The sequence below is a fragment of the Fulvia fulva genome, chromosome 8 (assembly GCF_020509005.1).
Source record: "Fulvia fulva chromosome 8, complete sequence".
NCBI classification, from domain to species: domain Eukaryota; kingdom Fungi; phylum Ascomycota; class Dothideomycetes; order Mycosphaerellales; family Mycosphaerellaceae; genus Fulvia; species Fulvia fulva.
In genome coordinates this window covers 3,268,157-3,295,208 of record NC_063019.1, presented here as the reverse complement: position 1 = coordinate 3,295,208, position 27,052 = coordinate 3,268,157, and the positions used below count along the sequence as shown (strand labels likewise).

Genomic DNA, 27,052 nt, shown 5'->3' with positions numbered 1-27,052 from the left:
TCAACGTCGTGCAAGAGTCAGCTAGACCTTTGGGTAAAGTGTGAGATGATTGCATGAACCCCATCATCTAAACCAGGTCACATTCGCAATATGTGCCCAATTGGGCTGGTCTTGCTCTGGCCATCTCTTTGACTCTTGAGGGCTACCGACTGAAAGGTGGCGGCTGATCCGAAGGAGCACCAGCGCTGTCGCGCTCTCATGTGCCGCAAGCGCTGTTGTACGTAGGCCTCAGTCGGGGTGCAGCGCGATACGATCCTTCACGATCCTTAATGAAGACCGAGCCAAGATGCTTGCGTCGCCGCAGTTGATAAGTATTGCCTCAAGTGCAAGGACGATCACCTGTGCCGCCCCTAGCCCCCGTCCATAAGTCATTTTCAAGGGGTGTCTCCGAAGTAGGCTCTCTCGGACCCTGGCACGTATGCTGGCTTCCACATCACACACAGTAGCCTCCACCACAACTGATAGGATTCCTTCATGGTGGCAGGACATGCTTAGGTACTCCACTATTTTCGCTGCACACATCGACTTGCGATTGAAATACAGGTCCTGGTCCATTGCATAGCTGTTCAAATACCTCGTGAGCGCCTCCTCATAATGGGGGGGTTCTGAGTCAGTCAAGGAATGATGTCTACTACTCCAGGTTCCGTAGTCGTCACCAGTGTCCACAGACCTGACATGGGCGCCGCTGTCCTCTGAAGCGTTGAGAGAGTCGACGATTTCCAGTCTGATGGACCTTACAACCGCTTCGGCTTCGGCGCAAGATGCTTTGAGCCAGATTATGAATCTTGCTAAATTATTGCCCATGGCTTGCAGCGGCGCCATGCGCTGATCACGCCGTGCTTCGTGAAATCTGCATTCGCAATTCTCGCCTTCGTGGTACTGGTCTGCTGGTATGTACTCGTCCAACCGAATGTCGACTCGAACATGAGTAAGGTGGCGGACACTTGATCGCACGGCTGGTGGTGACCATTTGGTAGATGTTACGAGAAATGCCACTTCCGTGCAACGGACATTCTCTTCATCTTCGATCTTTTGTCGAAATTGTGGATGTGCTTGGCGCAGATTGTCGATGGTCCATTCGGCTGTGTCGTCGTTGAGCTGCAGCTGATAGCCATTTGGAATGCACTCCAAGTAGATGAGCCGACGAAGCTCTAGTGGGAGGTCAAAGATGCACAAAGGCGCTGAACGTCTCGATTGCGCGGGCATGATGGTCGTTTCCGGTGAATTTCCAGTAGTCTCGGCACACGGAGAGACTTTAGTCGTTGCTCTTCTGGAGTCGTGTAGTAGTTGTGATGATCTCGTGATTATTGAGTATGGTAGGTCAAGTGTATGCGTTCGAAAGGGGCCGGCGATTTATGTGTTATGCAACAGGAGAAAGACGCCGAGACGAGTCATTCGTGAACTTACCGGGCGGACGGGATAGCGTCAACGATGTCCTCAAAAACACTCGCATGTGGTCAACGACCCTTTCGAGCATGCTTTGATACTGCTGACCTCGCTGACTAATCGATATGCCGCTGCACACAGTCGCAAGGGTATTTGTGTCGCAGGATTGTTGTTAGTGGTAATTTTATGGTCGTCTCTCGGCATTGCAGGCGAGGAAGCAGATATGCGTGCACGCAGTCAGTTGGAGACTGTCCATATGGCATCGTTTTGTCTGCCCGTATCTGCAATCTGTGGCACCATCAGCTTCGAAGCCGCGTGTGAGGTGTTCTAGAGTCTGTGCAACGTGATTTTGGAAGAGAAAACACAGCGTCTCGGTCAAGAAGCTTGGTGTCTTGCCTTAGACATGATTCATTTTTGTATTTGGAAACTTGCTCTCGCGAGTCGTGAGCTGCAAATCGCCGTTGAGGATAGAGAGGTCCGGGAATGCCTGATGCTGCCGAGCATGAGTAGGTACCCGTAGATCTGATAGTGCTGTACGAAGAGACGTACGCCTTGGTTCGGTTAGGCGAGCATGTACTTCCGAAAGCGAGGCGTCGGCTGTAAGACAGACTCATGCCTCATGTGTGTGATTTGTCTACCCTGTTCTAACATGATCATGTGTAGGTCCGCCCCAGTCTTCGGCGAAAGTCTGACACCGATGTGTATCATCTCAGTATGTGGCCGGCATCTGCCCAAGTCGTCCTCCATCCGATATGAGCACCAGCCCGTTCGTATACGCGCCAGCTCTCGATGTCAAGAACAGAATGGTGCCACGCATATCCTCCTCTGTCCCCAGCCGATGCGCCGGTATCGTGTTGACATTAAAGCCAGGTCGATCTGTCATCCCCTCCGTCATTTCGCTCGGGTAAATGCCAGGTGCCACGCCATTGACTCGAATGTCATGCTTAGCAAGATACGTCGATAGTAGCTTGACCAGATGTATCGTAGCAGCCTTGCTCGTAGAGTATGGTACATTCGTCGACAGAGCTCTTGCGTAGCCAGCGAGACTTGCCGTGAAGATAATCTGGCTCTGTATGCCCGTCCTGGCAGCTGACTTGTTGCCTGCATCCAGCAACTCCAGGAAAGCGACTGCGGTGAAGTAAGCTCCAGTGTTGTTGATGGCGTAGACTTTGTTCATGTCGTCTTCTGAGATTGACCACAGGTTCTGCTGCACATCCTTAATAGGTGCGTCGGACGGTATGCTGTTCATCCCAGGACCTGAGGAGCCACTATTGACGATGAGGACGTTGACATGGCCGACCTCTGCTTTAACTTGGTCGGCTACTGCTTGGAGAGAGTCTTTCCTGGTGGCGTCACCTACAATGGGGACGATGTTCTCGTAACCGGAAGCGGTGTCTTGAAGCTTTTCAAGGCGGCGGCCGACAACGTAGACCTTCTGTGCTCCGTTTGAGGCCAGAGAGTGTGCCATCATTCTTCCCAGGCCACTGCCGGCACCAGTAATGATGGCGACCTGACCTTCGACCCTGAAGAGATCGGCATCATTGTTGTTTGCCATGGCCCTTTTGATAGAAACTTTGTATCTGTCGATGGTCTGAGGTGGTTTGCGTGAACAAGATGTCAAATGCTGCTGGAGTTCATGCTTAGATATGTTTTCCTCTTGCCGTGGCGAAAGATTACTATACCATGCCGTCATTAGCAATTGCGGGTCCGATCCATGTTCCGTACAATTAGTGCTGATATCAAGTCTCGCAGCGTTGTGAGTAACTCGTAATCGGGCATTACCAAAGCCTTACCATCTCCCTACCTTTGTGGAGTTGGACCTTTCGAAGGAGCGTTTTGTCTGCTCATGTCTGCGAGCCAGAAGACCATAGTTTTGACAGCGACAGGCGGGAAGAAGCGGTCCTCGTCCGTACCATTCTCACCATGATGGCAATGGAGCATCTGGTGTACGATAGCACAGACCTAGAGGCTGGAGTGATAGTATGTTGTCCAGCTGTCTTGATGGACTGAAGAAGGATGTCCTGTGCAAGAAGCTTGCCTTCCTCCGATGTCGGCGACTCCTCATCTCCAACCACATCTCCCGAACATGCTTGCTCTTGCCATCACGAAAGCTGCGATAGCTTCCACACGGCGATGTAGATATCGCACAGCCTTGTAGGTGTTTTATGTTCTAGTTGCCTTTCTCTCTCTGCATTCCTCTACCATGTCTCATCGTGCGCCCTCTCTCTTCGCCGCTAGGCACAGGCCGTTGTTTCGATTGTGCAGCAACGTCGATGATACACGCCAACTTGTGTCCCAGGCAAGACGCGAAAGCTTCATCCGAGTCCCAGGTACCAATTGGGACCAGGCGGCGTTCAGAAAGAGCCGCTCGTTCAGCTCCTCCACCCGAGCCCGCGACCTTCAACAGGCCAAGCAAAACGACACAGCCAGCAACCTCCCCCTATCAGGCACCCTCGTGGTCTCGCTCGAACAAGCCATAGCCGGGCCCTTCTGCACCCGCCAACTCGCAGACCTAGGCGCCCGCGTCATCAAAATCGAACGCCCTGGCCTCGGCGACTTCAACCGCTACCACGACAAACGAGTCAAAGGGCAATGCTCCCACTTCGTCTGGACGAACCGCAGCAAAGAATCCTTCGCCCTAGACCTCAAGAACCCCGCAGACCTCTCAGCGCTCAAAACGATCTTATCGAAAGCCGACGTCCTCGTGCAAAACCTCGCCCCAGGCGCCACGGAACGCATGGGACTTGATTACAATGTTCTGAAGGAAAAGTACCCCAAATTGATCGTCTGCGACATAAGCGGCTACGGCACCACCGGCCCCTATAAAGACAAAAAAGCCTACGACCTCCTAATCCAAGCCGAATCCGGTTTCCTCAGCATCACAGGCTCCCCCAACCAACCCGCAAAAGCCGGCTGCAGCATAGCCGACATCGCCGCTGGGACGACCGCTTTCAACAATATCCTCGCAGCGCTCATAAACCGCTCCAAGACAGGGCGGGGTTGTCGTCTGGATGTCAGTATGCTCGAGAGTATGGCCGAGTGGATGACTTTCCCATTATACTACGCCTACGAAGGCGCTGAGCCGCCCGCATTAGCCGGGGCGGAGCATGCGAGTATATATCCCTACGGACCGTTTCAGTGTCGTGACGGGGTGGTCATGTTGGGGATGCAGAATGAGAGGGAGTGGGGGATTTTTGCTAGGGAGGTGTTGGGGAAGGGGGAGTTGGTGGGGAAAGAGAGGTTTGGGAGTACGGCTGAGAGGTCGCGGAATCGGGGGGAGTTGAAGGGGATTATTGACGGAGTCTTTAGTCAGTACTCAACCGAGGAGGTGCTGGAGAGGTTGCAGAGAGCTGGAATAGCGAATGCGCAGTTGAATGATATGGCGAAGCTGTGGGACCATCCTCAGCTTAAGGCCCGAAACAGGTGGAGTGAGGTTGATACGCCCAATGGGAAGATTCCTGCCTTGAAGCCTGCTGGTGCTGCTGAAGGGATGGAGGTGAGGATGGATGCCATTCCGAGTGTTGGGGAGCATAGTGAGGCTATTTTGAAAGAATTCGGTATTGAAAGATGATCTAGGGGTATCTATTCCATCCTATCAAGCACGTCACAGGAAGTGTACACTGCCATCTTCCGTCGTGCGATCACGCCCTTGGCTGACGCATGCCGATGTGCGGCATTCTACCGGACGGCATGATTCTCGCTGCGATGTATTCGAGACGCAGCACATTTCGCCCTAGCAGCTGATGCGTGCGAGGCTTACATGAGTCTCCCATGATGTCGCAGTGAGTGGGGCAGCTGTGGCGAGTCGCGTTTGCAGGCCTGTTCCTCGGCACGTTCCGCTTCCTATTCGAAACGAGCGATGAGCAGATCGATCTGGTCCTCAATATTCTATGAGGTGTCAGCGTTGCACAACTCATTTCAATTCGATCTACTCACCTTCAAACCTTTGATGACATTCTCATCAGGTCCAGATCCCGGCGTCCAAGCAGCATGAGCAAAATCAATCATCTTGACACAATGCGTAATCGGCGGCTCCTCCTCATCTTCCTCCCCCTCCTCTTCACTCTTCTTAATCTCAAAATTCGTCGGCGCCCTCTCATCCGTCCTCGGCGTCTTCGGCGGATGACCCCAAAGCACATTCAACGCATCACTATCCCCCTCATACACAATCAGCAAGCTCGCACTATACATTCTCGACTCGGACCTCTCCAGACTATGGCGCGCCTTCGTGATCTCCGCTAGGATCGTCTCCAGCAGTTCTCGTGCATCGTCGGGCTTAGCAGCTGCGCCAAGACTACTGAAGAAGGTAGCGAAGCCGTCTTTGACGTTGTCTTTGTTGAATTTGCGGCCGTAGAATTTGTCGTATGTGTCAAAGTCCTTGCCATTCCAAACTTTCATCCCGGCGATGCGGAAGTTGAGGGAGCCGCTTGTAGTTTCGGCGGCGACTTTGTCGAGGCGTTCTGCTTTCTCAGGCTTGGTGCCATCGGCGTAAAGCCGAGCTCCAAGTTTGAGATCAAGGACGTTGGGGTGTTTGAAGCCGTGCTCGAGATTCTCCAGGACGATGGCGGTCTCGCTGGCGATCTTTTGGCCGTGTTTGAGATTCTGGTCTTTTTGTTCTTGCGTAAGTTCCCGTGCTGGCTCTGAAGAAGCTGTGATATCCGGAATATTGGCTGGAGCTCCGAGCTGCAGTGTTCCCATGAACTCCGGCATCAATTCGTAGAACTTCGGGTGGTGCTGCAAGCTTTCCTGGTAGAAGGCAATCTCGCTCTCGGTGCATGGCTTGATAATGAGAGAGCCAGACTCATCAGACATAACGCCATCATGGCCCGCAGCTGCATTCTCAAAAGCCTTCAGCTTCGAGGCATCGACCTGTTTCGTGTCTGCCATGGTTAAGCGTAACGACCGACGAGCGCTAGCCATCCACCGTAGCGACGTGTGAGCTTGCGAACACTCGAGCGTAGGTGGTGGCGTCAGCGAGGAGGGAGTGGAGCTCTATCACCAGCCCTCAACTAGCCTTGGCGCCCGCTCTGATTGGTCAACTTTCAAGTTTTAGGGTCACGTGACCTACCGCACTGTGCCTGTTGGCGAACTCGCAAACATATACTCGTCGCTAACGCCTATGTCGTCGTATAATAAGCACTGTACCTCGGGTAGCGGTAGCGTGGATCGCACGCTACTTTGCAGTCTAGAAGGGTTGGTAGAGAGCTCCACTCCGCTACGCTTACCTTTGGAGGTTCACAACCGCCAACAGCACATTTTTCTGCCAGATTATCGTTTCCGTCGCTGTGTGGTACATGTATATCGCAGGGTATATGTAGCAGGGAGTTCGGACATGTGATGTTGAAAGCAGCGAGAGATAAAGGTGGCGGTGTCGTGGCAGCTGTGATGGGCCCTTTGCCGGGATCTTCACATGCAGTCCACGACTGCCCCACGTTCGCTTGGATTCGGGTCATCGCCAGTGCGATGGCTCTAGTGTTAAACTTTAAAACTATATATATTGGGCAGCGAACGTGCTGTGAACATGTTTCTTGCTGCTGTCGTCTGAGCCACCTCACACCGCTGGCGATGCAAGTAGACGGCCATGATCACAGCATGGAAGAACGTAGACCGTGGCTCGCAGCGATCGGCAGTAACATCTCCGCCTATCTCGGCACCCCAAAACTACTCCACACATCACTATGACGGACTCATGGAAGCTTTTCGGATATCGAGGCAAAGCATAAGACAACCGTAAGGGCTGCCAGCGCGATTCCCATACCGCTCAACACACCGCGACAGACACCTGTATGTTGTCTCTTTCACCATGACGAGTTGTCGGGCGTTATTGCAGTCGAGCACTTGGTTGCTCGCCACCACCTGAATGATCGCCTTGCTCACCTCGATCGCCAACCTGATTGTCTCCCCATCTCCCACAAGCCTACCAACCAACAAAGGCTTTCCAGCCTTTCCGTTCATCGGCATCTCATTCCGGCGACAGCAATGCTAAGTCTTGATCAGCGCATTACTGTGGCGGGCTTCTCGATCTCTGCCTCTGTGACCTATCGTCTCCAGCCTCGCTTGCGAGAACGGGGATGTGAGGGCGCGCGAGCTGGAAGTGTCGTTCAAGACGCAGCCATTGCCGAAATGCAGCAGATGCCCCATTTGTAGGCGAAGACCTCCCAGTTCGCGTCCCAGTCCCATTGCGTTGCAACGATCAGCCCGAATAGGAACCTCATTGCAGCTGTGACGACGAAGAAGCGACGATCATTGGATAGTGCTCCAGCTGCACCATAAATACCCACTCCGAGAGATCCCAGCCCTGTTGCCTCGTTAGCAGTAACCTTGGACTGTTAACGCATGGCGTCTTCTACCAATGCTTTGGATCGCTTGGTCTGGAGATCCCAGGAAGCGTGGTCCAGCAGCAGACGCAAAAGAGTCCGGACGAAGAATGGAGAATGTGCCCTGAGCAATGTTGCCGATTCCGTGAAGGACGAGTAGCCATCTGGCCGCCTTCTGGATGGAGCTCATCGTAGGTATGATTTTCGTGTCGAGGCGCTGTTTGAGATTATGATGGACTGGATGGATGTTACAGCCTGTTAAATTAGCAAGCGACACGCAGAGATACAAATGAAGGAGACATTACTGCTCCAGAAGACATTTTGAACCTGGCGCAGGCTGACACAACAGAATCCTTCAAGCGGCTGAAGGTGGAGCAAGCGTGGTTCAGCTCATGTTTCGCTCTCTGAACACCGACAAAGTGCTGCATGTTACGCAAAGGTGTTCGCTGTGATTTGAGATGATCGTGGTTGTCATTGATAGGAGAGGAGTAGTGAATGATGAACAGTGAGGTCGTTTGGTGGCCGGCCTTGGCCGAGAATCGCAAGGTGCCTTCGAAGGGTTCTCTTTGAAGCACACCGTCTACCTCATCCCATTCACAACTTTGCTCGACTTCAGCTTGCCCAATCACTGATATCTTGCTTACAAGCCTTACATATTTCCCCTCGCTCTCGTCATGCAGTTCGCCAGTCACAGCAACACCAAAGCGTCGCGACTAAAACGCGTCAAAGACATCACCACCTGCGCAGGCTGAGCACACGTCCACCACTACAAAGATGCCACGAACACTGCCATGGCTCACCGGAGCCTCAGAAAAGAGGGAAGCGCCACGCAAAGCACAATCAGAGAAACCCGCCCGCAAGCGCTCATCCTCTCCAGGCGACCTCGTCAACTCGGACCTCGAACCGATAGGCAGCAGTAGCAGCAGTCCCGAGCGCAAACCAAAGAAGCGACCTTACCGCGAACCCTCCAGCTCTCCTCCCCCAGCCAAAGTCGCGCCACTAGTCGAGTACATGCGCGAAGGCTTCACCATGGACGACCGCTACATGATGGTCGAAGACGAGTTCACCTCGACCGCTCGACTCTTCTCTCTGCCGCTGCACCAGGACGAATACGATCGCGCTAGGCGCCGTGCGAAAGCTCGTGGTGCAGAGACTTTGAGGATGATTGGACATGGGACGGATGGGACGACGGGGCAGAGTAGGCCGTTGAGGTTGAAGTTGGAGGCCGAGGGGATGGTCAAGAAGAGGAAGGACGCTGGATTGGTGGACGATGACGAGGAAGACTTCATGGCGGATCCGCAGCTTGCTGGCCTGATGACGGCTAGTCACTCTACGCCGAGGAAGAGCTTGAAGGGGTTTGCGAGTAATAGTCAGAGGACGCCGAGGGTGGCGGGCGGGAGGACGAGGGATGTGTACAGGAGGCCGGACGTCTCCGCGATTGAGGAGGACGAGGAAACAGAGGATGAAGATGAGCATGATCTGGACGTGTTTGCGACGAGAGGAAGACATACTGCCAGCACTTCTGCGAAGCATGCTGCCCTGGCCACGAAGAATCCAGCAATGCCAGAGCCTGAAAAGAAGGTCGGAATCTTCAAGCAGTTCGCTAGGCCAGCCCAAGCAGAGCGCGAGCGAAAGGATGAAGAAAAGAGGAGGACTGTATCGCCAACGCGAAACACCAACCGCCGCGACAGTGTCAAGCCCGCAGCTGTGCGTGACCCATCTCCTCGTCGAAAGGAATCTTTGAGCTCGACCAGCAGTCAAGCACAACCCGCGAAGATGTCAAGGGCAGCGACTATAATCGCCAGACGACGAGAGGCAGAGAAGCAAGCGAGAAGGGAGGCGCTCTCACCAGACAAACAGTTCAAGGAAGAGTTGCAGTCGCAAGTCGTGAAGGAGGAGAGGGACAGTCAGACACAAGGCAGGACACACATCAAGCGTGAGCCATCGCCTTCACCAGTCAGACAAGCTCTGGCATCCAAGTCGATGGCGCAGCGTCGAGCGGAACGAGCAAAGAAAGGGAGGGAAGACAAGCAAAAGAGCCAGCTCGACGACATTCCAACATTCTTGTTCTGAGGCATTGATTATGAAAGAGACAACTTTGGATAGCCTTGTGATACCCCACTGCCATAGCGCAGGCAATTGCATTACCAACATCCCCTTGATCCACCTCCGTCTACCATTTCTCCAACATAGGCCTAATGTCAATCTCATTCGTAAAACACCTCTTACTCTGCGTATGCAAATTCCAATACGCCTCCGCAATATCCTCCGCCCCAATCTTCGCCTCCGGCGGCATATCCTTCAACCACTCCTGAGTGCGTGGAATATCAATAACCCCATCGATCACCGCATGCGCAACGTGCACGCCCTTAGGTGCGAACTCTTTCGCAATGGAGGTGCTCAATGCCCGCAATGCGAATTTCGCGGATGCGAAAGACGACATCAACGCGTTGGCTTTAACCGATGCTGTTGCGCCGGTGAAGATCAAGGTGGGTGGGTATTGCGCATCCTTTGACTCGACGTGCTTGAGGAGGAGGGGGAGGGCGTTTTGCGAGAAGATAAAGGCTCCCTTGACGGAGACTTCGTGTCCGACGTGGAACTCTTCCACGGTCTGTTCCAGGATCCCCTTCCGGACGAACTTGCCACTGGCGTTGAAGATCGCCGCTGCTGCTGGAGCGTCGCCGTATTCTTTCTTGATGGCTGCGAACGCATTCTTGACGGACTCTTCGGAGGAGACGTCGGTACTGATGCCGATGGCTTTTCCGCCGGAGGAGTTGATTTCTTGGGCTAGGGACTCGTAATTCTCGGGGGATCGGGCGAGGAGGACCACGGGGTAGGATTTGGAGAAGCGGCGGGCTACTGCTGCGCCTGTGCCGGGACCTACGCCGGCGATGATGGCGATGGCTTTGGTGGTCATTGTGGAGGTTGCTTGTGGTGGGGTGGTGATGAGGTGGGAGGAGAGTTGAGAGATGCGGGGCTGGATTGTGGAAGACAGCTTGAAGGTTGTGGATGAGGGTTTGGATTGAGAGGGTTGGATGGACTTGTGAGTATAAGATGACTTGCCTATAAGATGTTTGCGAAGCTGTGGAGATTCCAAAGACGTGCTTGTGTTGATTACATGATAGCATAGACCGAGGAGCCTGTGGAGCTACGGATGCAGTATGAAGCTTGATGAGATGAGGTCACTGCTACCCTGGGTCAAAAGGTCGGATTATTAATCTTCCCTCAAGCTGTTGTTTTCCTCCGACTCCTTCTTGTAAGAGTCGTTGATCATCAAATTCATCAATACGGTGGCCAACGAGAAGTTTGGGACGCCACCGAGCACTTGCGTGAGCTGATCTCTAGACCGACAGCAGCCGAATCGATGCTCATCATCACATTGGGCATATCAGCCTCACCATGGCAGCGTATACTGTGTCGTACTTGGTGGCCAGCCAGCTGTCTATTGCGTAGGTGCGATCGAACGACTGATACTTCGTGGCAATAGATGCCTGGATATCCGCGGTGTGTTACATGACTGCTCTACCGCTACGTACATTCCATCATTAAGGATCCATCTCCCAATGCCGCCTTTGACCTCCTGCAACCCAATCACTGGTTGAATGGCAATTGCTGAATGAAGTTGCAAGCAGCCCTGCAAGCACTCTGTCCCGGATTGCTGCCAACTCCACGAGCTGCGCCTTGGCAGGCTGCACGGACTGGCACAGGACCGAAACGCACTGGGAGTCGGCTGCAGAATATCAGAAGTCCATCTGCACCACCACGGCAGGCTTCCAGACATCCACCAAGTTGACGTGTCTCGAGCTCCGATTCCATCCATGGGTCGGCTACTGCATCCAGGACTGGCGATGGGTTTGCTTCTGGATCTGCTGCTGGAGCTGCAAATGCTGACGTTGCCGCGGCCAGCGAGAGGAGAATGGTTGTGAATTGCATGCTGCAGAATGTGTAAGTCTTTGTCCCTCGTGGATGCTCAGGACTGCTTGCTTACTTGCTTGAGTTTGTGTTTGGTGAATTCGAACTTTGGTGTGATTGCAAAGGTGCTGTCGGCAGACCTTTTGCTCAGCTTAGCAACTACTTATACCTCCATGCTGACCTTGTTGGAATACAAGCCGACTGCAACGCCCAGCACGGTGCTTCGATGCAATACAACATGTTGAGCTTCAATGTGCCACTGACACAATGTGAGTGCTCTTGGGTTCGACGTCCAAGTCGCTTCTTTTCTTGGGCCTCAGGTCTCAGGTGTATACATCCACGAATGTTACACCATCCGTAGCGAAGAATCGACAAATATGTGATAAGTGAAGGTCGGCAACTTCGTATCGCACTCGATCGACAGCACCCAACAGTGGGCGATGGAAGCGGCATGCAGTAGTCTCGGGCAAGAGGGAACGTGTTCGAACACATCGTGGGTCGCTGGCTGCACATGCGTCACTGAAGTTCTGACTCCAGGCACGAGATGAGATTGCAAGCGGCACTGAGAGAGTAGTCCACGTGGTTGACCTTGCTGGTTACACTTCTGCCAATGTCGCACGTGGGATCGCTGCTATGTCGAATCAGGCAGGTCACTGCAGCGTGACGTGCGCCGCCATATCAGTGCTAAGCAAAATGTTCCTGACAGCTCGCGGTGGAGAGCTTGGCATTCGTACTGCCAATGCTACCGCCATGAGGTTATAGCAGAACACGAGGGATCGACCGTTGATCGCTTGGCAGTTCTGCATACGAGAAAAATGCATCGATGCATTACCTGGCCGTGCTGGCCTCGCCTATATGCTAGGCACTATCGGTCTTTTGGAAGCGAAGGACAATCGATCGTTCTGATGAGCAGGGCAAGCCCAGGGCTGAAGACTGTCTCAAGCGAAGAGAAACCTGGTCGCGAAAAGGAAGGGGCTGCTGTCCTTGGAGAGCAAAAGAGATCCATCACATGCATTTGTTGAAGCCCGTGTGTAGCTGGATGCTCGTCGACCCAAAGATGATTGCTTCGGGTAAACTTGGCTATTGCAGCTTGGTATGTTGCCTTCTGCCGAAGGCTTTTACCGAAAGAAGGACACTTGATCGAGAGCTGAACCAATATGTCGTAGCGAGGGTGACACGGATTCCGGGAAGAAGTATATCTCAGAAGCAACCCTCCTCATGACCAGCAGCACGAAGTATCTGGCTAACACGTACTGTAGCAATAGCAATGTCGCTGCAGGGGCGCACCACCTCGTCGAGGACACTATGCGCGAGCAAGATAGACCAGCAGGAGCTCCAATACGACGCGAGAACAGTCAGCCTGCTTGCAGCCCGGAGTGAGTCGGCGAATTAGGTGTGCCGCCATGCTCATAAGATGCCCCGTACCCGAGACAGTATACCAGGCACCAGCAAGCTCTGCTGGAGAACTCACGTCCTTGCGAAATGCTTTCACGGGCGCCCGCAAGAAGGGGTTCCAGCAGTACGGCGTCGCGAACTTGATCCCTGGAGGAACAAGAGACGACGAAGTCGGTTGCATTTGTTCATGCCGACTGCCTTTGAGTCAGGACGCGGAAGATCGCCAATACATTGATAGGTGATCCCAGAGTTCACGGAAACTCTAGACCAACCACACAAGAGATGGTTTTACATATTCATAAGACAAACATCTGTTCCATTCATTCACCTGCAACTGCAGAGCACGGGCCGAGCGGGTCCACCTTAAATTCTTCTCAAATGCAATGGTCCCCGCGTCTTCCGGTTTGCAAGCTGGACTCAACCCGACGCCTACACGCGCGGTCTGTCTCAACTCCCGGGCGGCTATGGCTGCCATCAAAGAGAAAGACTCGCGCTCAACGCTCAAACTGGGAACCTCACGGATCGTCAAAGAACTCTTGAAAGCGGCATGGCATCGAATCACCGGACCACATCGCCGCTGCGTCAAGCGTTTCCGCAGCAAGAAAAAGAGCCGCGGCGATGGCGATCAACAGTGGTGCTTCGCAACTGCTCACGCACAAGCATTGCCTCGAGCATTCGTGATCGTTGATCCGCCTATCAACAATGCAGCGCCGGACGTACATGTGGTGGACGTCGTTCGAGCACGCCCGGAAGAGCATGTTGGCTCGGATGCAAAAAGCGAGGTCGCATTGCTCGAGAGAATGTCTGGCGTTGAAGCAGTGGACGAGCATTTATTCCAAGGATTAGCTCCATCCTCAGAACTCGCAAGAACACTCTCCGTCACCTCAAGACCCAAGCCAAGAAGCAAGCGAAGCTCGTCCGGGCAGAATGAAACGGCGCTTCAATGCACGACATGCGAGCACGAATGTCCGGAAGAGGAACGTTTCCCCAGCGTTCCTCAAGCCTGTGCCGAGACTCACGAGGCTGAGACTTGTCTGACATGCTGGCAACAATGGCTGGAGGTACAAGTCGGAAGTCAGAGCTATGATCAGATCTCATGCGTGCAGTGTAGCAACAAACTCAACCAGCTCGACATCAAGCGTCTAGCAACAACGGCCATATTCGAGCAATACCTCGATGCGGAGGCCAAGAGCGCACTGGCTACTGATGATAGTTTCACCTGGTGTCTAGCGCCAAAGTGTTCCTCAGGTCAGCTACACTACGGCAATGAGCACTTCACATGTGCCCAATGCGGTCACGAACACTGCATCAACTGTCGTGTAGACTGGCACGCTGGCGAGACATGTCGAGCGTATACGAGGAAGCAAAACGAGCATGCGAAGACGAAGAAGGAGAGCAAACTTCTGCATGCCAGATTGCGCCAAGAAGAAGCATCTACAGCCGCGATGATCGACGATGAAACCAAGTTGTGCCCTGGCAAGAAATGTGGCCGCAGAGTCGTGAAGATCAGGTAAGTCATTTTGCTCATCAGTCTGTTGAAATGCCGTCAGCTAACAGTTTATTGACAGTGGCTGCGACAAAGTCACCTGTACGACATGCAGGTACACCTTCTGCTGGCTATGCTTAGCGTCTTTCTAGAAGATCAGGAAAGAAGGCAATACGGCTCATCGCAATGACTGCAGGTATCATTCGAACAACTTGTAAAGGGACCTACGTGACGGTCCCTATTGAGTGTCTGCAGCTCAATTACGACGACTTCACGCTAGTCGGTAGACGAGAGTCCGACTCGATCGAAGAGCTGACTTGGACAGTGTGGTTCTCGGGATGCAGGATCATTAGTACTGTTCAGATCTGAAAGGCCGACAATCACACTTCCTGCTGTAATAGGTCTCCAATGACACTCAGTCTTCACGGCCCATGTATGGCAGGACGGCACAGCAGCTGCAGCTCTTTCCGTCTTCAAGCTCTCCCAGCAACGGCGAGACTCAACTCCCGGACAAAAGAGCTTCCTTGGCCGTCACCGCAGAGGTTTGTAGCACCATCTACAAGTGGAATCAGACCCCACCAAGAGCAAATTACCATCATCATGCGCCATCGGTCACCACTCAGTCTCCCCTTGCCCCCCAATACTAGCAAAAGATCCAGCCGTAACAAGTACAGGTCATCACACCTCGGCTGAGCACCTACCGCTACGAGAGTGTTGATCCGTTACACCGCGACAACAAGAACCTCTATTCGTCTTAGTCACGGAGAGTGAAGGCGGTCGAACCCTTTCACTTGTCGATCCCTCGAGCGATTATCTGCATCGTTCGACTTCTCGTTTGATGGCTGGCTGGATGCTGAGTGTTCGAATTTTGGAGATGGCACGGCATTATGTCACCAAGACCGCGTCTTCTCGCAAATGCAATATTCCCGCGCTGTGTTGTATCTTGTTGTCTATATCTTTCGATTCCCGCTTTCCACCTGATCGACCAAGAAGATACCTGATCTTCGACGGACCGTACTCACACTCTAGGCAATATAAGCCCCACACCTCTCAAAACATTCATCCCACATCTCGCACTTCTCGCTCCTCCAAAACCTCTCCAGTGTACTCAGTGCATTCAGGAGCCCCTGATATCCCAACCTGCCTGACATCTGCAGCAGCCGCATCCGTACCGCATCTCTATACTCACTTGGTCCGCTCTTCGCCACGAAACCAGTAACAATTGTAGGCCACACCAAAACGATACAATCGACCGTTTCATTATTGAACTCTGAGAGTTTTGCTATGAGACCTGCCAGCAGCGATTCTCTACGGGTCGTCCACCAGCCGAAAGCTCGAGAGCTGAAGGACGACAGAGCGGCCGAGGTGTAGACTTGGAGAGCGACTTGGAAGACTTCTGCCAGCCTTAGCCAAGTGTCGTGGTCCGTGACGTGGCCTTGGAGAGATTGGACCCATTCTTCGCTAGAGAAGTTATCGATCTCGTCGATAAGAGTGGTGAAAGACTCTCCGATATTCGGTAAGCGAGTGGTATCAGACTGGGCGCGGATAAGATTTATCCGCACCAGGCAAGACAGCAAAGGATGGGGACATGGGAAAGGTGGGAAAGGGGGAATTCGGTCCGAGTACTGAGAGCCGATGAGTCGCCAGTATTGTAGGTGCGGTTCAGAAAATAGCTGGTCGCTTGCTGGGGAGGTGGTATCTATAGTGATGGTTGTTCTTGTGGGCGGTGTTAGTGTATCAAGATCTTCTAGGTGGCAAGGCTTTTCGAACTCACAAGAGCCATATCATGACAGACTGTTTCAGATGGTGATACAAGCCCCCCTTCTTGTTATCTCGAAGAGATCTCTGATGTATGAGCGTCAAAGCATCCAGATGCCGCCGCCATTGAGGCTCGGGAGAGCACATGATCTGTAATCGGCATTGATCAACAACGTCCCATCAGAAGAAGCTCCACCAGACTTACATCCGTTTGTGCCAAGATGGAAATGCTTGATATGGTGTAGTAGGTAGGTGTGCCTTTCTCGTCCACGAGATTCTGAATGGCCTGATGTTTTGCGCCAAGTAGACGATGCCGTAGCACATTTCGTTCGCTGGACATTGGCTTGGCAACATTGCTATGGAAGAGCAAAGCAATAGCTGTCACCGATTGCCAAACTGACGTGGGCAAAGCCGGGCCAGCCGACGGGATGTCTTCAAAGTATATATGATTGTCGAAGATGGTAGCCGAAAAGAGCTTCTTTCGATGATCGTTCACTGGTGCATTGGCACTGCGTTAGTTACTCGCATTTCGCGCTGCGTACATCACTACGTACAGAAGTTGGCAGCGTTCACAAAGTAGACGTCTTGCTGCCTCACCAGATCTCGCGGGAGGGACGCTTGCGCAGCTGTCAGGTCTGAGCTGCACACGCGGTGACGATCCATGGGGTGCCTGGCATCCAAAGCCTTGCCGTCTTCTCCCCTCTTCTGCCGGTTCCTGACGCCGATCGGTAGGAACGTCACTGGCTTGTTCTTGCCGTATCCAGAACATGCGATCCCGCCCTTCTCGCACTGCTGGCATGCAGGCGAAGTCATATCGCAGACTCGCCGTCTTCGGCGGCATTCCCAGCGCTTTCTTTGGCCGGCCATACCAGCCATAGGGATCGCAAACGGAACAACGCTCACCAACGTTCAGGAAGCCTCTCTCTTTGACATGGGCATAATTATGCCAGACAATGATTCCTCTCCGGCACTTTCGGACCTTGCTGGCGTCGTGTGAGGTTGGCCGAGGAGCGCGGTCGGCAGATGGGCAGTCTTGGACCCTGCATAATCGTCTTGCGTGAAGTGCCAGGCCTCGCGCTGTGATTGGTGGAACATCGGCACATGGCAGCCAAGGCTTATCTCTTTTAGGAAAGTCTGTTACAAAATCGGCATTGTTTGGCCTGAACTCTACCGTGGCACTACCGAGGCTGCATGTGTCGGTATTGCCAATCTATAGGAAAGCATGACGTTCGTGGTGCTCTCTAGGCCGACCACGAGGTGCGGACCTGCGTTCTTAGCGACGATCTTCAGTAATCAGAAAGGTTCTGCAGATGGTTTGTGATGCTGTGATGGTTGGACAGTGTTGATCTTGTCGCATAGGACCTCAATTCAGTTAGAGAGGTTGACGGGAAAGCTTGGGTAGGCTTGAGAAGGCTTTGATTCTACGCGATGCAGATCCAGCTGATAAATGACACCTGCTCGATTGAGATGGACGATTGCAACGTGCTTTCCAATGCGCTCCAAACTGCATGTCCTCCTCAGTCTCGATATAAGTATCGAAAGAAGACCGCCGTATAACAACCCCACAACGTATCACCCGCTCATGAAAGATCTACCTTCATCCAAACACCACAATGCCTACCCTTGCAACGTATATCCTCCCCTTGCTCTCCCTCGCACCATGGGCACTAGCCGATGAAGGCTGGTTGGACCACTGCAACAGCCCCAAGTTATTCCAATCTGGCTACGCGAAAAACTCTCCAGCAAACAACGTAATTCTCAACGCCAACTGTCAATACGCGGGAGGACCAAATGCCATCTACCACGTGGGCACCGACATTGATCTCAATCAATGCTTCACAAACATCAACGGTGTGATCCAGGGACAGTACGGGTAGGTCAAATTGGGACTTTCCCACCTACTATACCTTGCTAACCAATGCGATGTTAGTGGTAAATTCGGAGGAAGCCGCAAGGATCTGTATCTTTCTGGAACCATCATGCATGCACAGTGTCTGAATTACAACCACAACTACCAAGATACTTCCATCGATACTTGTAAGCAAAAACTATCGGGTTTGGTTATTCTTGCGAGTTTGAGCTGATTATGGCGGGATCTAGACTATTATGTTGGGAACAACAATGGTCGGATGAGTTGCTTCGGCCAGGAACCGGTGTAATTTGGTTCTGTCGATGATTGTGCTACATATAGAGCTGAGGCGATGGAAACGGGGTCTACGTTGAGCCCGAACAGAGTAGAAGCGAGCTATATGTTGAGTATGTTACGATCTTGTATCTCCAAGTATAAGATTTACTTGCTGCCCTCAGGTTCGTGGATGAGTCTTGTTCCTAGCTTACACTCGTAACAAACACGACTCAGAGCCGTCTCGTAGTGTCGTGGATACGTCCACGGGGACAATGAAGTGCACGGGTTGGACACACCTCGTATCCCTGCGTGTGCTGCCAACAATGCAGACGATCAATCATTGGCGATTCCGCCAATCGTGTTCTTAGACCCATTAGGCCGATGATCGCTAGGAGATACGCCTTCCTGTCCTAGACTAAAGCCAACACCCAAGGTTACATCACAGACCGAGAAACTAGGTGTTATATATACCCTGACATCCCTCGAGTGCATTCTCTTGCTCTTGATCATTACTACCATCCAATCTTACATTCCGCTCCACAACTGATCCAACTCTCTCACAATGAAGACAACCACTCTATCGATGATCCTCTTGGGTCTTTTCACGTACGTGCATACTCCATCATATATGAAACGAAGTCTTCGAGTGCTGACTCCCAACCAGCGCCGTCCAAGCTGGCCAGAACTGCAAATGCCGTGAGTCTACCCCATTCTGCGTCTTTGCATATTTTGGACTGATGCATCCCACAGAGGACGGCAATGGTCAATACAATGACCTAACAGAACAGTGCTGCAAGCTGCACGCCTGTGGCAGTGGTGCAGCGGGAACGAGCAGCCACTACCCAGGGCCTAACCACCAATGTTCTGCCGAGGGCACAAATTGTCTCGATTCCGGCGCCTTTGTTCAGTGCTGCCAAATGCTCGGCGTCGGGGGTGCTGTAAGTATCTTCAGCCGGGTGGGGATGTGATCCGGATTGCTAATTTCATGTGTGTGCGTAGTACTGCTGGAACTAGAGCAGAAACTCAAGACATCTCCTCTTGTTCGCTCGGGTATTCCACCGACACAGCGAGGAAAGAGAAATTTGATGATGTAGGGCTGATAGATGGATCATCGAGCAGACTGGAAGAATCGTGATAGACCTAGGTACCTAAATCCCACGTCAGAATATATGCCTTGTCGTCTCTGCCAATTCCAGTTGCATGCCCTTGCAGCATGGGTGGAGTACAAACATATAGATTGGAAGATGGCACAGAAATTAGGACACGGGAGGGATAAAAAGTGAAGATATGTCGATGTCGAGATGTGATGTCGAGATGTGATGGTCTCAGACAGCTGGACAGCTGTTTCACATGCTAACACATCCTGAGATTCTTGTCCGTGCTTGCAGCGCGCCAAGCTCCATACGCTGTGAGGCCTCCCACGACTTGGACTTCTTCCGATATCGCCACTCAAGAAACATCGGCAGTAACTGACGATCGCTTAACCACGTCACTGCGACCGTCTGAACCTGGCTCTCATATTGGGCTGGTATGCTGTCCTGACCCTTCAGCTGAACAGACTTTCTAGCTCCGAAAAAGTATGTCATTTTCGGTATCGGCTTGACTTGTACTATCCTGTCGCAACGAGGCCTCGAGATCAAGCGGTTGAGCTTGTTGACATTGCCAGAAGGCGGATCTGCGAGCAACGGCGGGGACATCTGCTTGATAGTCGCCAGAAACGTCAACATGGTATAGTAAGCATCATGACCAGCAGAGTGAAGCTGAGGATCTTCGCACGGTATCCGCAACAGTTTCAGCAAGCTTCTCGGATTACCCTTGTGACCGAGAGCTTTGACGGCAAGCTTACAGGTGTCGATGTATCCAGCGACGCCGCACTCATCTGATGTGTGTGCCATAGTCGTCATTCAGTCCGTTACTGTTGAGACTGAGATCGCAAGCCGCTGGTCTCGATACCGGCCTTGGATGATCGACCACGCTCGAGTTCCGCCTCCAGTGTGTTGCGATATCATTCCGACAAGGTCACTAAGCGCTTCGATGGGGAGAGCTAAGTGTGTCGCCATGACTTGGAGAGCAAGGAGTGAGGCCTGCTTCGGCGCATCAGTTTACATGATAGAACTCCGAGCCGAGCTTCGATCTTTGGACTTCCACTATCCTTCTTCCTACATCCGCATCCACTCAATCTTCTTCTTTGTTTCCGTCACGCCACAATTGGGACAGGTCAGCGTCATCTCATCCTGCAGCTCTTTTTGTTGTTGCGACACCCACATCGTGATACTCTTCTCCCGAGTGGCGCGGCAGTCGTGTGCAGCCTTCTCCTTAGTCTTGTCCGCCCCAGCCACTGCTCGAAGGATATCCGCAGCGGCCTCTGGCATCTGGCAGATAGCCTCGCGCACAGCCGCGTACTCTACCGATTTATTTGGCTCCGCGAAGATAAGGTGGCTGTAGGTTGCGACGTAGTCGACAAGGGTACCGCGTAGGATATTTCCCGGGTCGGAGACATTGGTGTATGCTTCTGTGATCGCGTTGGCCATGTCTTCGCCGTAATCACGGCCCCGCAACAAAAGGTGGTTGGACGGGCGGTCTGCAGCCAAGTCCTGTAACTGCTCGATGAGATACTTCTCGGCGACTGCGAACATACGGACACTGTGCGTAAGGCGTTTCATGATCCCGTCGTCCTCACATCGGCCGTGGTAACAGAAGTGAATCATGCTCCTGATCAGGTCTTCGGCATCTTCATTGTCGTCCTCTTGTAATCCGATAGTGTCGCTGCTACCCTCCTGTCTCTGGTCAGCATGTGAGGATGGGATTCTCGAATTCCTGAGACTCCCTACCTTGAAACCGCCGCTGCAAGCCTTGAGGAACCAGTCCGAGTTGGCGGCCATCACGGTTCGATGTACTCTGAATGTCGCGTTGCCACACTTCAATGTCCAGTCGCAAAGTGCGCCGGTGGTGTGAAGTCTGCTCATTTCAGTGATAGCTTTGTAGATCAGTCTTGAGGTAAACATACTCTATCAGGCCCGCGCGTAGGGCGCCGTTCGCATCACTTTGGTCGCAGTGGCCAGCCTCCATCTTCCTTTTGGGTTGCGTGGTGGTTACGTTCAAGACGAAGTGGTGAGCTGGTGAAGCGCGAAAGATCCTTCGTGTCGCATCAAGCGAATGCACCGGACGCTCATCCTTGCACGCCCTTGGGCGCCAGCCGCACACCCGTGCCAAACTCGCGTAAGCATGTGATGCAGTCCGGGTACAGCTGAGATATCTCTTTCAGTGTACATATATACAATGCTTCTGCTCCGGCATACATATCCTGTGAATCTTGCCGTTCCTCACTTTCACCTCCTCGAGAGCGCCATCGCTAAGCACACCTTATCAATACACACTGTATAGCCGCAAAGCCGATTGTTTAGCAGGACCAGACTCCCACCACGCCGTCTCTTCTGCCTTCGACCATGTACCCGTCCTTGATCCGCACTCGCTCGATGATCGAAGGCTTGGTCTCGTCCTCGGCAGTGGTGGCGCCGGCGCCGCAGTCCCATTGTCGGCCGTCGGTCTTGTCGTATACTTTGACGACATCCTCGCCTGCGGCAGCTACGATGCGGCGGGCGTCGAATTGCATGGATGTGATAGGGTTGTCGTAGGCGAACGCGTCGTGGATGTTACCGGTGCGGAGATCCCAGATCTGTGGACTATGTTAGTGTGCACTCAATTTCAACCCGGAAGCCGTAGACTTACTCTTATGCTGCGATCCTGGCTACCGGTCACAAGATACACATCGTCGAACTGCAGTGAAGTGACAGGGCCGGTGTGCCCAACTAGCGATCGATGTACCATACCACTGCGCAGATCCCAAAGCCTCACCATGCCATCCGCAGTACCGCATGCCAGCGCTGTTTGGAACACCTGCAGGGCTCCAATGAAATCCGCTTCAGCACTTTGTACCCGCCCTCCGGTGGGTCGCCACCAGCCGCCGGCTTCTGATACTTCTTGCTTTGCAGGAGGATTGAGGGTCGATGCTTGAGCTGCTGCCCACATGACGTCCAAAGTTTGCATGCAGCGTCCATTCTCTAGGTCCCACTGTCGAAGCGTCTTGTCGGCTGACCCGGAGACTAACGTGTTGCCGTTAAAGTTGAGCGCCGTCACTTCTGCTACGTGAGCCTGTAGCGTGAGCATGTGGCATTCCGCCATCGCATCAGACTGATAAGTAGCCTGCAGAGGTAGCTGCTCCGGTTCCGATGAATTGGGCGTGAACATAACCGCACCTGTTGCCGATTCTGCCATGCTATCGGCCTCAGCATCTTCTTCTGGGATCGTCTGGTTGTTCAGACTCGTGCCGGTAGTCGGTGCCTGTGGATTGTAGTCTGCTTGGTTCAAGTCCCAAAGTCGAATGCTCGCATCCATAGAGCCTGTTGCGACTATGTTCTCGTCCACCTGCAAGCACCGCACACTAGATAAGTGACCCTCCAACAGCCCCATACATCGCCCGGCATTCAGATCCCACACTCGTACTGTATCGTCCAAAGCTGCCGTTACCAGGATCCCAAACGGCGCATCAAAGTCGATCGCAGTGATCACATCGTTATGTGCAGGTATCTCGCGTATGCGGCTTCCTGGCTCCATATGTTCGTGTAATACCGGCATCGAGATCCTTCTTGTCTGCTTCTTCCTCTTCGGCTTCGGCGACTCTTTCACCTTGGGTAGCTTCCCATAGACACTTTCCGACATAAATCCTGGACTGTCCGGGTCCTTTGGTTCTTTCGCCTCGCCATCTTGCCCCTCCTGCTCCGCTTTTGCAGCGGCAATCAGTGGATCTATTCGTTGTGCTAATGCTTGCTCATCTGCCCACGCTTCTTGTGCCTCCTCCAATTTCTCCCCGACATCCATTACTTCCTGCTCGATTTCTCGCTCCTCGTCCTCCAGGCCAGCTAACCGGTCCAGAATTACTTTGCGCATCGTGTTCAAGTTTGCGATCTTGTTGTCGATCTCCCTGATCTCGCTCGAGCACATCGTCTTCCGTATACCCACCATCTCCAGACGATGTTCCAGCTTGTCTCGCTCTCGCCGTATCTTATGCAGCTTGGGCGGCCCGCTCTGTTCTTCTGCTGCGGCTTCAATCGCCTTCTGCCCTTTACTGCCATGTCGGCTATGCCTTTTCCTCCTTGCGCTCTTTCCCGCATCCTCATCCTCTGGCAGGCTCGCCTTGAAGCCCTCGAACAGGCTGAACGGGCTTGACGATTCAGGGACATTTCGCAACACCTCATCCGGAATATACGTCAAGGCTCGATGCTCGATCTCGCTGGGTTGGAAGTGGCTCCGTATCAATTCAGTAGGGTTGGCTCGGGCAAAGGAGAACACGGATCGTTGTATTGCAGGTCGCTGGGAGAACCGTCGAACGGAGGACAATGCGCTTCGGTACTCTGCCTGACCCGGTGCATCGTGGTTCGCGAAGTTGGCCCCAATGAGTTGTGATGCTGTCGCGTGGATAGTGCGGCCGAATTGCTCGATATGGCGGGACTGTATGGCAGCATTAGGATTCATACTGATATGGATTGTGTCAGAAGGACATACCGATACAATGGAGTCGTCTTCGCTGTGGTTGTGCCTGTGGTTTGATCGAGTCTGTTGCGCGGGCGAGGTACTGCGGCCCCTGCTGTCCGCCATGATGGACTCCCAATAGTACTATGACGTTCGCATCGTCGTGAGCAGAGTCAAGCGTCACAGTGTAGAGTGCGCTGGATCGGCAGAAGTCGTTGTTGTTGCACAATCGTGCATCACATGCTCGCTCCCGACGATGTGTTGATCTTGATCTCGAGACGCTTTGGCCACAATCGCGTCATGGTGCCTGAAATTGTGTTTCTGCCTTACAACCCCATCGGCGTTGCCCGGTGGAGTCAACTTCAGCTAGAACTAGTGGTAGTGTTCGGTCCGTACACAACGATATATTTACCAAGATCGCCCAAGATCCTACACAGTCTTTACCTTGCATACAGCTTGCAAATAGAACATACATACTGTATACCACGACGCCGCCTCAACATGGATTCCGCAATCGATCTCAACGACCCCCAAAAAGCCCTCTCCCTCCAACACATCCGCTACCAACTCATCCGCCTCGAAGATACCGTCCTCTACTCCCTAATAGAACGCGCCCAATTCCCCCTCAACAACACAATCTACACCCCCGGCGCAATCCCCATCAACGGCTCCAACCTCTCCTTCTCCGACTGGGTCCTCCGCGAACAAGAACGACTCCAATCCCGCATACGCCGCTACCAATCTCCAGACGAATACCCTTTCTTCCCCGACGCTATGGAGGAGCTGATACTCCCACCAATCGAATATCCTAAGATTCTCTGGGACAACGATGTGAATGTGAACCATGATCTCAAGAAGAGATATATCGACTCCATCCTCCCCGCTATCTGCCCCACCCGCGAACGCGAGGAGCGATCAAGAGAGGCACAAGAGAACTACGGCTCCGCCGCGACAGCAGATATAACGTGTCTCCAATCTCTCTCGCGACGAATCCACTTCGGGAAGTTCGTCGCGGAATCAAAATTCAAAGAGAATCCCGAAAAGTTTGTGAAATTGATCAAAGCGGGAGATACCAAGGGGATCGATGAGGCGATTACAAATATGGCGGTGGAGAGGCAGGTACTGGAGCGGTTGAGGAGGAAGGCCGAGATGTATGGACAGGACCCAAATTTGAAAGAGGATGGGGGAAAGAGTAAGATTCCGGTTGATGCGGTGGTCAGTACGTATAAGGATCATGTTATTCCCTTGACGAAGGTGGTCGAGGTGGATTATTTGATGCAGAGGTTGAAGGGGACGGAGTGGGAGTGAAGCCGCGGGATTGCTCTTGAGCTAGATGTCCGGCGGCGACCTCGCACAACCAAGTTCTAAGACAACTTGTCGGCCTCTTTGCAACAAGACTGTCATGCAGCACTCGTCGAGGAGAGCATACAGGATGTTCAGCTTGATAATGTCATACTTCGTGTGAAGAATTTGGGACTGCCGGAACGAATACGTCGACAGCTTTACAGCCTGTGGATGCTTGGAGAGGAGTAGGTTGTATGCTTGCAGTCGTTCAAGCCGGGTCAAGCACACGGACAAGCTATTGACTTCTTTCAAGGCTCGCCAATTGATCCAGGCTCTTCGACCATCGCCTCGAACTCTTCTACTCTTTTGACAAAGACGCGTGCGCTTGTTTGCTTCATGCTATATGAAGCGGCAGACACACCTCACAAGGCCGTCAAGAACTTGCCACAACGAAGCTTGTACAATACTTGCATGATGGCAGAGCCGCATTTCAACAAGTCAATCGCAGATGCCGCCCTATTGGTGCATATCACGGGGTGGGTGGGTTTCGACGAGTTGTGGATTTCTCTCGACTAACAATGCCCTAGTGCTTACAACGATCCATTGCAGTTCCCCGATCTCACCGTGGTGTGTAGTGAAAGGCAATGGCACTGCCACAAGCTTATCCTATGCGCGCACTCTGAGTGGTTCAAGAAGGCATGTTCAGGTGATTTTGCCGAAGCAAATCAGAAGACGATCGAACTCAAAGACGACGACGATGTGGTGTTGCGTGCTTCCAGTACTGCTATGCACATGCTTACGAGGTTCCAGAGCCAGACATGACACCGACAGTCGTCTTTCATGTCCGTGTCTTCGCACTAGCCGAGAAGTACTTTATCAAAGGACTTGGCGACCTTGCAGCCGACGCATTCGCCAGTGCTGCCATGACCGGTTCCGTCGAAGACCTCAGTTTGGCCATATCTGAAGCTTACGGCAAGACTCTCGATCCAGACAAGGTGTTGCGGCCAACCATCGTATCCCACGTTCTCCAGCATAGGTACAGGCTGTTGAAGACAGGCGAATCAGCCTTCGATAGAGTTATGGAAGAAACGCCAGCGTTTGCTGCAGATCTGGTGCGGGCTATGGCCAGGAAATCAAACAAATGGTACACCAAGAAAGAAGACAAATGGTACAAATGTCCCGATGGATGTCGGACCAGATTCAGAGCGGCTTTGCACGAGGATGAGGACTTCTCGATGTTCTGTGATAGATTGTATCGCAAGAGTGGAAAGGAATGGGAGACGTATGTAACGACAGAGCCCACGTGAGATAGTACATCCCGTAGTAGGATACAAAGATTCGTACTCGTTCAAACCCGAACCCAACGCTGATCGTGCGACTAACATGCTCCATTGCCAGTGCGGTCGTTGGTAAGATCAGCACTGTTGTGGGTATCGATGTTATCTTCGACAGCAAAACAGAAATGCACAAAGTTGTGCAGTGCACAGCTACCTTCTCCCTGCGAATACTCATCTCTCTTGCTCAAAGTGACATCAATCTGCTGGACATTTCCCCACTCAGTCAAAACAGAATTTTGTGTACGGCAAGAAAATCAAAAAAAGCAAGGCCATATGCGAGCATCTTGACACAGTCGCTTCCTCAGAAGAATTGTACTGCCCGCCGGACTTGAACCGGCGACTGTTGATTTCGTTAGAAGCCATTCTGTGAAGTTCTCAACGGACGGTTGGGCTTACCCTTCAGTGGACACAACAGGCGGCGAAGCCAAGGTTGTTAGACTGACGTGATAACTGATTTGCAGTTAGCGACTGGTAGTAGTCACTGTGTGAGATGTCAGGTATGACGAACCCAACTACACCAGGG

The 27,052-nt window shown here is 52.8% G+C and overlaps 17 protein-coding genes across 17 annotated transcripts; 7 read left to right on the top strand and 10 right to left on the bottom strand.

Moving 5' to 3' along the window:
- Window positions 1–228: 228 nt before the first annotated feature.
- CLAFUR5_11483 (uncharacterized protein) lies at window positions 229–1,206 on the bottom strand (the record flags this gene model as incomplete). The annotated part of the gene is made up of 1 exon (XM_047910631.1): window positions 229–1,206. The coding sequence occupies one exon, from the start codon at window positions 1,204–1,206 to the stop codon at window positions 229–231; it is 978 nt and encodes a 325-aa protein (XP_047765702.1).
- Window positions 1,207–2,095: 889 nt separating this feature from the next.
- CLAFUR5_11482 (Short-chain dehydrogenase/reductase SAT3) lies at window positions 2,096–2,941 on the bottom strand (the record flags this gene model as incomplete). Its single annotated transcript, XM_047910630.1, has 1 exon — window positions 2,096–2,941. The coding sequence occupies one exon, from the start codon at window positions 2,939–2,941 to the stop codon at window positions 2,096–2,098; it is 846 nt and encodes a 281-aa protein (XP_047765701.1).
- Window positions 2,942–3,589: 648 nt separating this feature from the next.
- CLAFUR5_11481 (Succinate--hydroxymethylglutarate CoA-transferase) lies at window positions 3,590–4,957 on the top strand (the record flags this gene model as incomplete). The annotated part of the gene is made up of 1 exon (XM_047910629.1): window positions 3,590–4,957. One exon carries the CDS (start codon window positions 3,590–3,592, stop codon window positions 4,955–4,957), a length of 1,368 nt encoding a protein of 455 aa, XP_047765700.1.
- A 272-nt stretch (window positions 4,958–5,229) lies between these two features.
- On the bottom strand, window positions 5,230–6,306 carry CLAFUR5_11480 (Inositol polyphosphate multikinase; the record flags this gene model as incomplete). Its single annotated transcript, XM_047910628.1, has 2 exons — window positions 5,230–5,274; window positions 5,323–6,306. 2 exons carry the CDS (start codon window positions 6,304–6,306, stop codon window positions 5,230–5,232), a joined length of 1,029 nt encoding a protein of 342 aa, XP_047765699.1.
- Window positions 6,307–7,487: 1,181 nt separating this feature from the next.
- On the bottom strand, window positions 7,488–7,893 carry CLAFUR5_11479 (uncharacterized protein; the record flags this gene model as incomplete). Its single annotated transcript, XM_047910627.1, has 2 exons — window positions 7,488–7,684; window positions 7,737–7,893. The coding sequence occupies 2 exons, from the start codon at window positions 7,891–7,893 to the stop codon at window positions 7,488–7,490; spliced, it is 354 nt and encodes a 117-aa protein (XP_047765637.1).
- A 584-nt stretch (window positions 7,894–8,477) lies between these two features.
- On the top strand, window positions 8,478–9,776 carry CLAFUR5_11478 (uncharacterized protein; the record flags this gene model as incomplete). Its single annotated transcript, XM_047910626.1, has 1 exon — window positions 8,478–9,776. One exon carries the CDS (start codon window positions 8,478–8,480, stop codon window positions 9,774–9,776), a length of 1,299 nt encoding a protein of 432 aa, XP_047765638.1.
- Window positions 9,777–9,876: 100 nt separating this feature from the next.
- Window positions 9,877–10,620, bottom strand: CLAFUR5_11477 (uncharacterized protein; the record flags this gene model as incomplete). The annotated part of the gene is made up of 1 exon (XM_047910625.1): window positions 9,877–10,620. The coding sequence occupies one exon, from the start codon at window positions 10,618–10,620 to the stop codon at window positions 9,877–9,879; it is 744 nt and encodes a 247-aa protein (XP_047764977.1).
- A 674-nt stretch (window positions 10,621–11,294) lies between these two features.
- Window positions 11,295–11,636, bottom strand: CLAFUR5_20073 (uncharacterized protein; the record flags this gene model as incomplete). Its single annotated transcript, XM_059462917.1, has 1 exon — window positions 11,295–11,636. One exon carries the CDS (start codon window positions 11,634–11,636, stop codon window positions 11,295–11,297), a length of 342 nt encoding a protein of 113 aa, XP_059319090.1.
- A 1,757-nt stretch (window positions 11,637–13,393) lies between these two features.
- CLAFUR5_11476 (E3 ubiquitin-protein ligase RNF19A) lies at window positions 13,394–14,648 on the top strand (the record flags this gene model as incomplete). The annotated part of the gene is made up of 2 exons (XM_047910624.1): window positions 13,394–14,520; window positions 14,579–14,648. 2 exons carry the CDS (start codon window positions 13,394–13,396, stop codon window positions 14,646–14,648), a joined length of 1,197 nt encoding a protein of 398 aa, XP_047764978.1.
- Window positions 14,649–15,521: 873 nt separating this feature from the next.
- On the bottom strand, window positions 15,522–17,130 carry CLAFUR5_11475 (Phomenoic acid biosynthesis cluster-specific transcriptional regulator; the record flags this gene model as incomplete). Its single annotated transcript, XM_047910623.1, has 4 exons — window positions 15,522–16,212; window positions 16,271–16,404; window positions 16,460–16,749; window positions 16,809–17,130. The coding sequence occupies 4 exons, from the start codon at window positions 17,128–17,130 to the stop codon at window positions 15,522–15,524; spliced, it is 1,437 nt and encodes a 478-aa protein (XP_047764861.1).
- Window positions 17,131–17,867: 737 nt separating this feature from the next.
- Window positions 17,868–18,413, top strand: CLAFUR5_11474 (uncharacterized protein; the record flags this gene model as incomplete). The annotated part of the gene is made up of 3 exons (XM_047910622.1): window positions 17,868–18,127; window positions 18,185–18,291; window positions 18,355–18,413. 3 exons carry the CDS (start codon window positions 17,868–17,870, stop codon window positions 18,411–18,413), a joined length of 426 nt encoding a protein of 141 aa, XP_047765640.1.
- Window positions 18,414–18,941: 528 nt separating this feature from the next.
- On the top strand, window positions 18,942–19,393 carry CLAFUR5_11473 (uncharacterized protein; the record flags this gene model as incomplete). Its single annotated transcript, XM_047910621.1, has 4 exons — window positions 18,942–18,985; window positions 19,044–19,075; window positions 19,130–19,317; window positions 19,379–19,393. The coding sequence occupies 4 exons, from the start codon at window positions 18,942–18,944 to the stop codon at window positions 19,391–19,393; spliced, it is 279 nt and encodes a 92-aa protein (XP_047764981.1).
- Window positions 19,394–19,725: 332 nt separating this feature from the next.
- On the bottom strand, window positions 19,726–20,274 carry CLAFUR5_11472 (uncharacterized protein; the record flags this gene model as incomplete). The annotated part of the gene is made up of 1 exon (XM_047910620.1): window positions 19,726–20,274. One exon carries the CDS (start codon window positions 20,272–20,274, stop codon window positions 19,726–19,728), a length of 549 nt encoding a protein of 182 aa, XP_047764982.1.
- A 264-nt stretch (window positions 20,275–20,538) lies between these two features.
- On the bottom strand, window positions 20,539–21,448 carry CLAFUR5_11471 (uncharacterized protein; the record flags this gene model as incomplete). The annotated part of the gene is made up of 3 exons (XM_047910619.1): window positions 20,539–21,156; window positions 21,211–21,337; window positions 21,387–21,448. The coding sequence occupies 3 exons, from the start codon at window positions 21,446–21,448 to the stop codon at window positions 20,539–20,541; spliced, it is 807 nt and encodes a 268-aa protein (XP_047764979.1).
- Window positions 21,449–21,779: 331 nt separating this feature from the next.
- Window positions 21,780–24,034, bottom strand: CLAFUR5_11470 (Mitochondrial division protein 1; the record flags this gene model as incomplete). The annotated part of the gene is made up of 3 exons (XM_047910618.1): window positions 21,780–22,055; window positions 22,109–23,887; window positions 23,942–24,034. 3 exons carry the CDS (start codon window positions 24,032–24,034, stop codon window positions 21,780–21,782), a joined length of 2,148 nt encoding a protein of 715 aa, XP_047764980.1.
- A 375-nt stretch (window positions 24,035–24,409) lies between these two features.
- On the top strand, window positions 24,410–25,216 carry CLAFUR5_11469 (Chorismate mutase; the record flags this gene model as incomplete). Its single annotated transcript, XM_047910617.1, has 1 exon — window positions 24,410–25,216. The coding sequence occupies one exon, from the start codon at window positions 24,410–24,412 to the stop codon at window positions 25,214–25,216; it is 807 nt and encodes a 268-aa protein (XP_047765451.1).
- Window positions 25,217–25,588: 372 nt separating this feature from the next.
- CLAFUR5_11468 (uncharacterized protein) lies at window positions 25,589–26,499 on the top strand (the record flags this gene model as incomplete). Its single annotated transcript, XM_047910616.1, has 3 exons — window positions 25,589–25,728; window positions 25,780–25,970; window positions 26,003–26,499. The coding sequence occupies 3 exons, from the start codon at window positions 25,589–25,591 to the stop codon at window positions 26,497–26,499; spliced, it is 828 nt and encodes a 275-aa protein (XP_047765450.1).
- Between the last annotated feature and the right edge of the window lie 553 nt (window positions 26,500–27,052).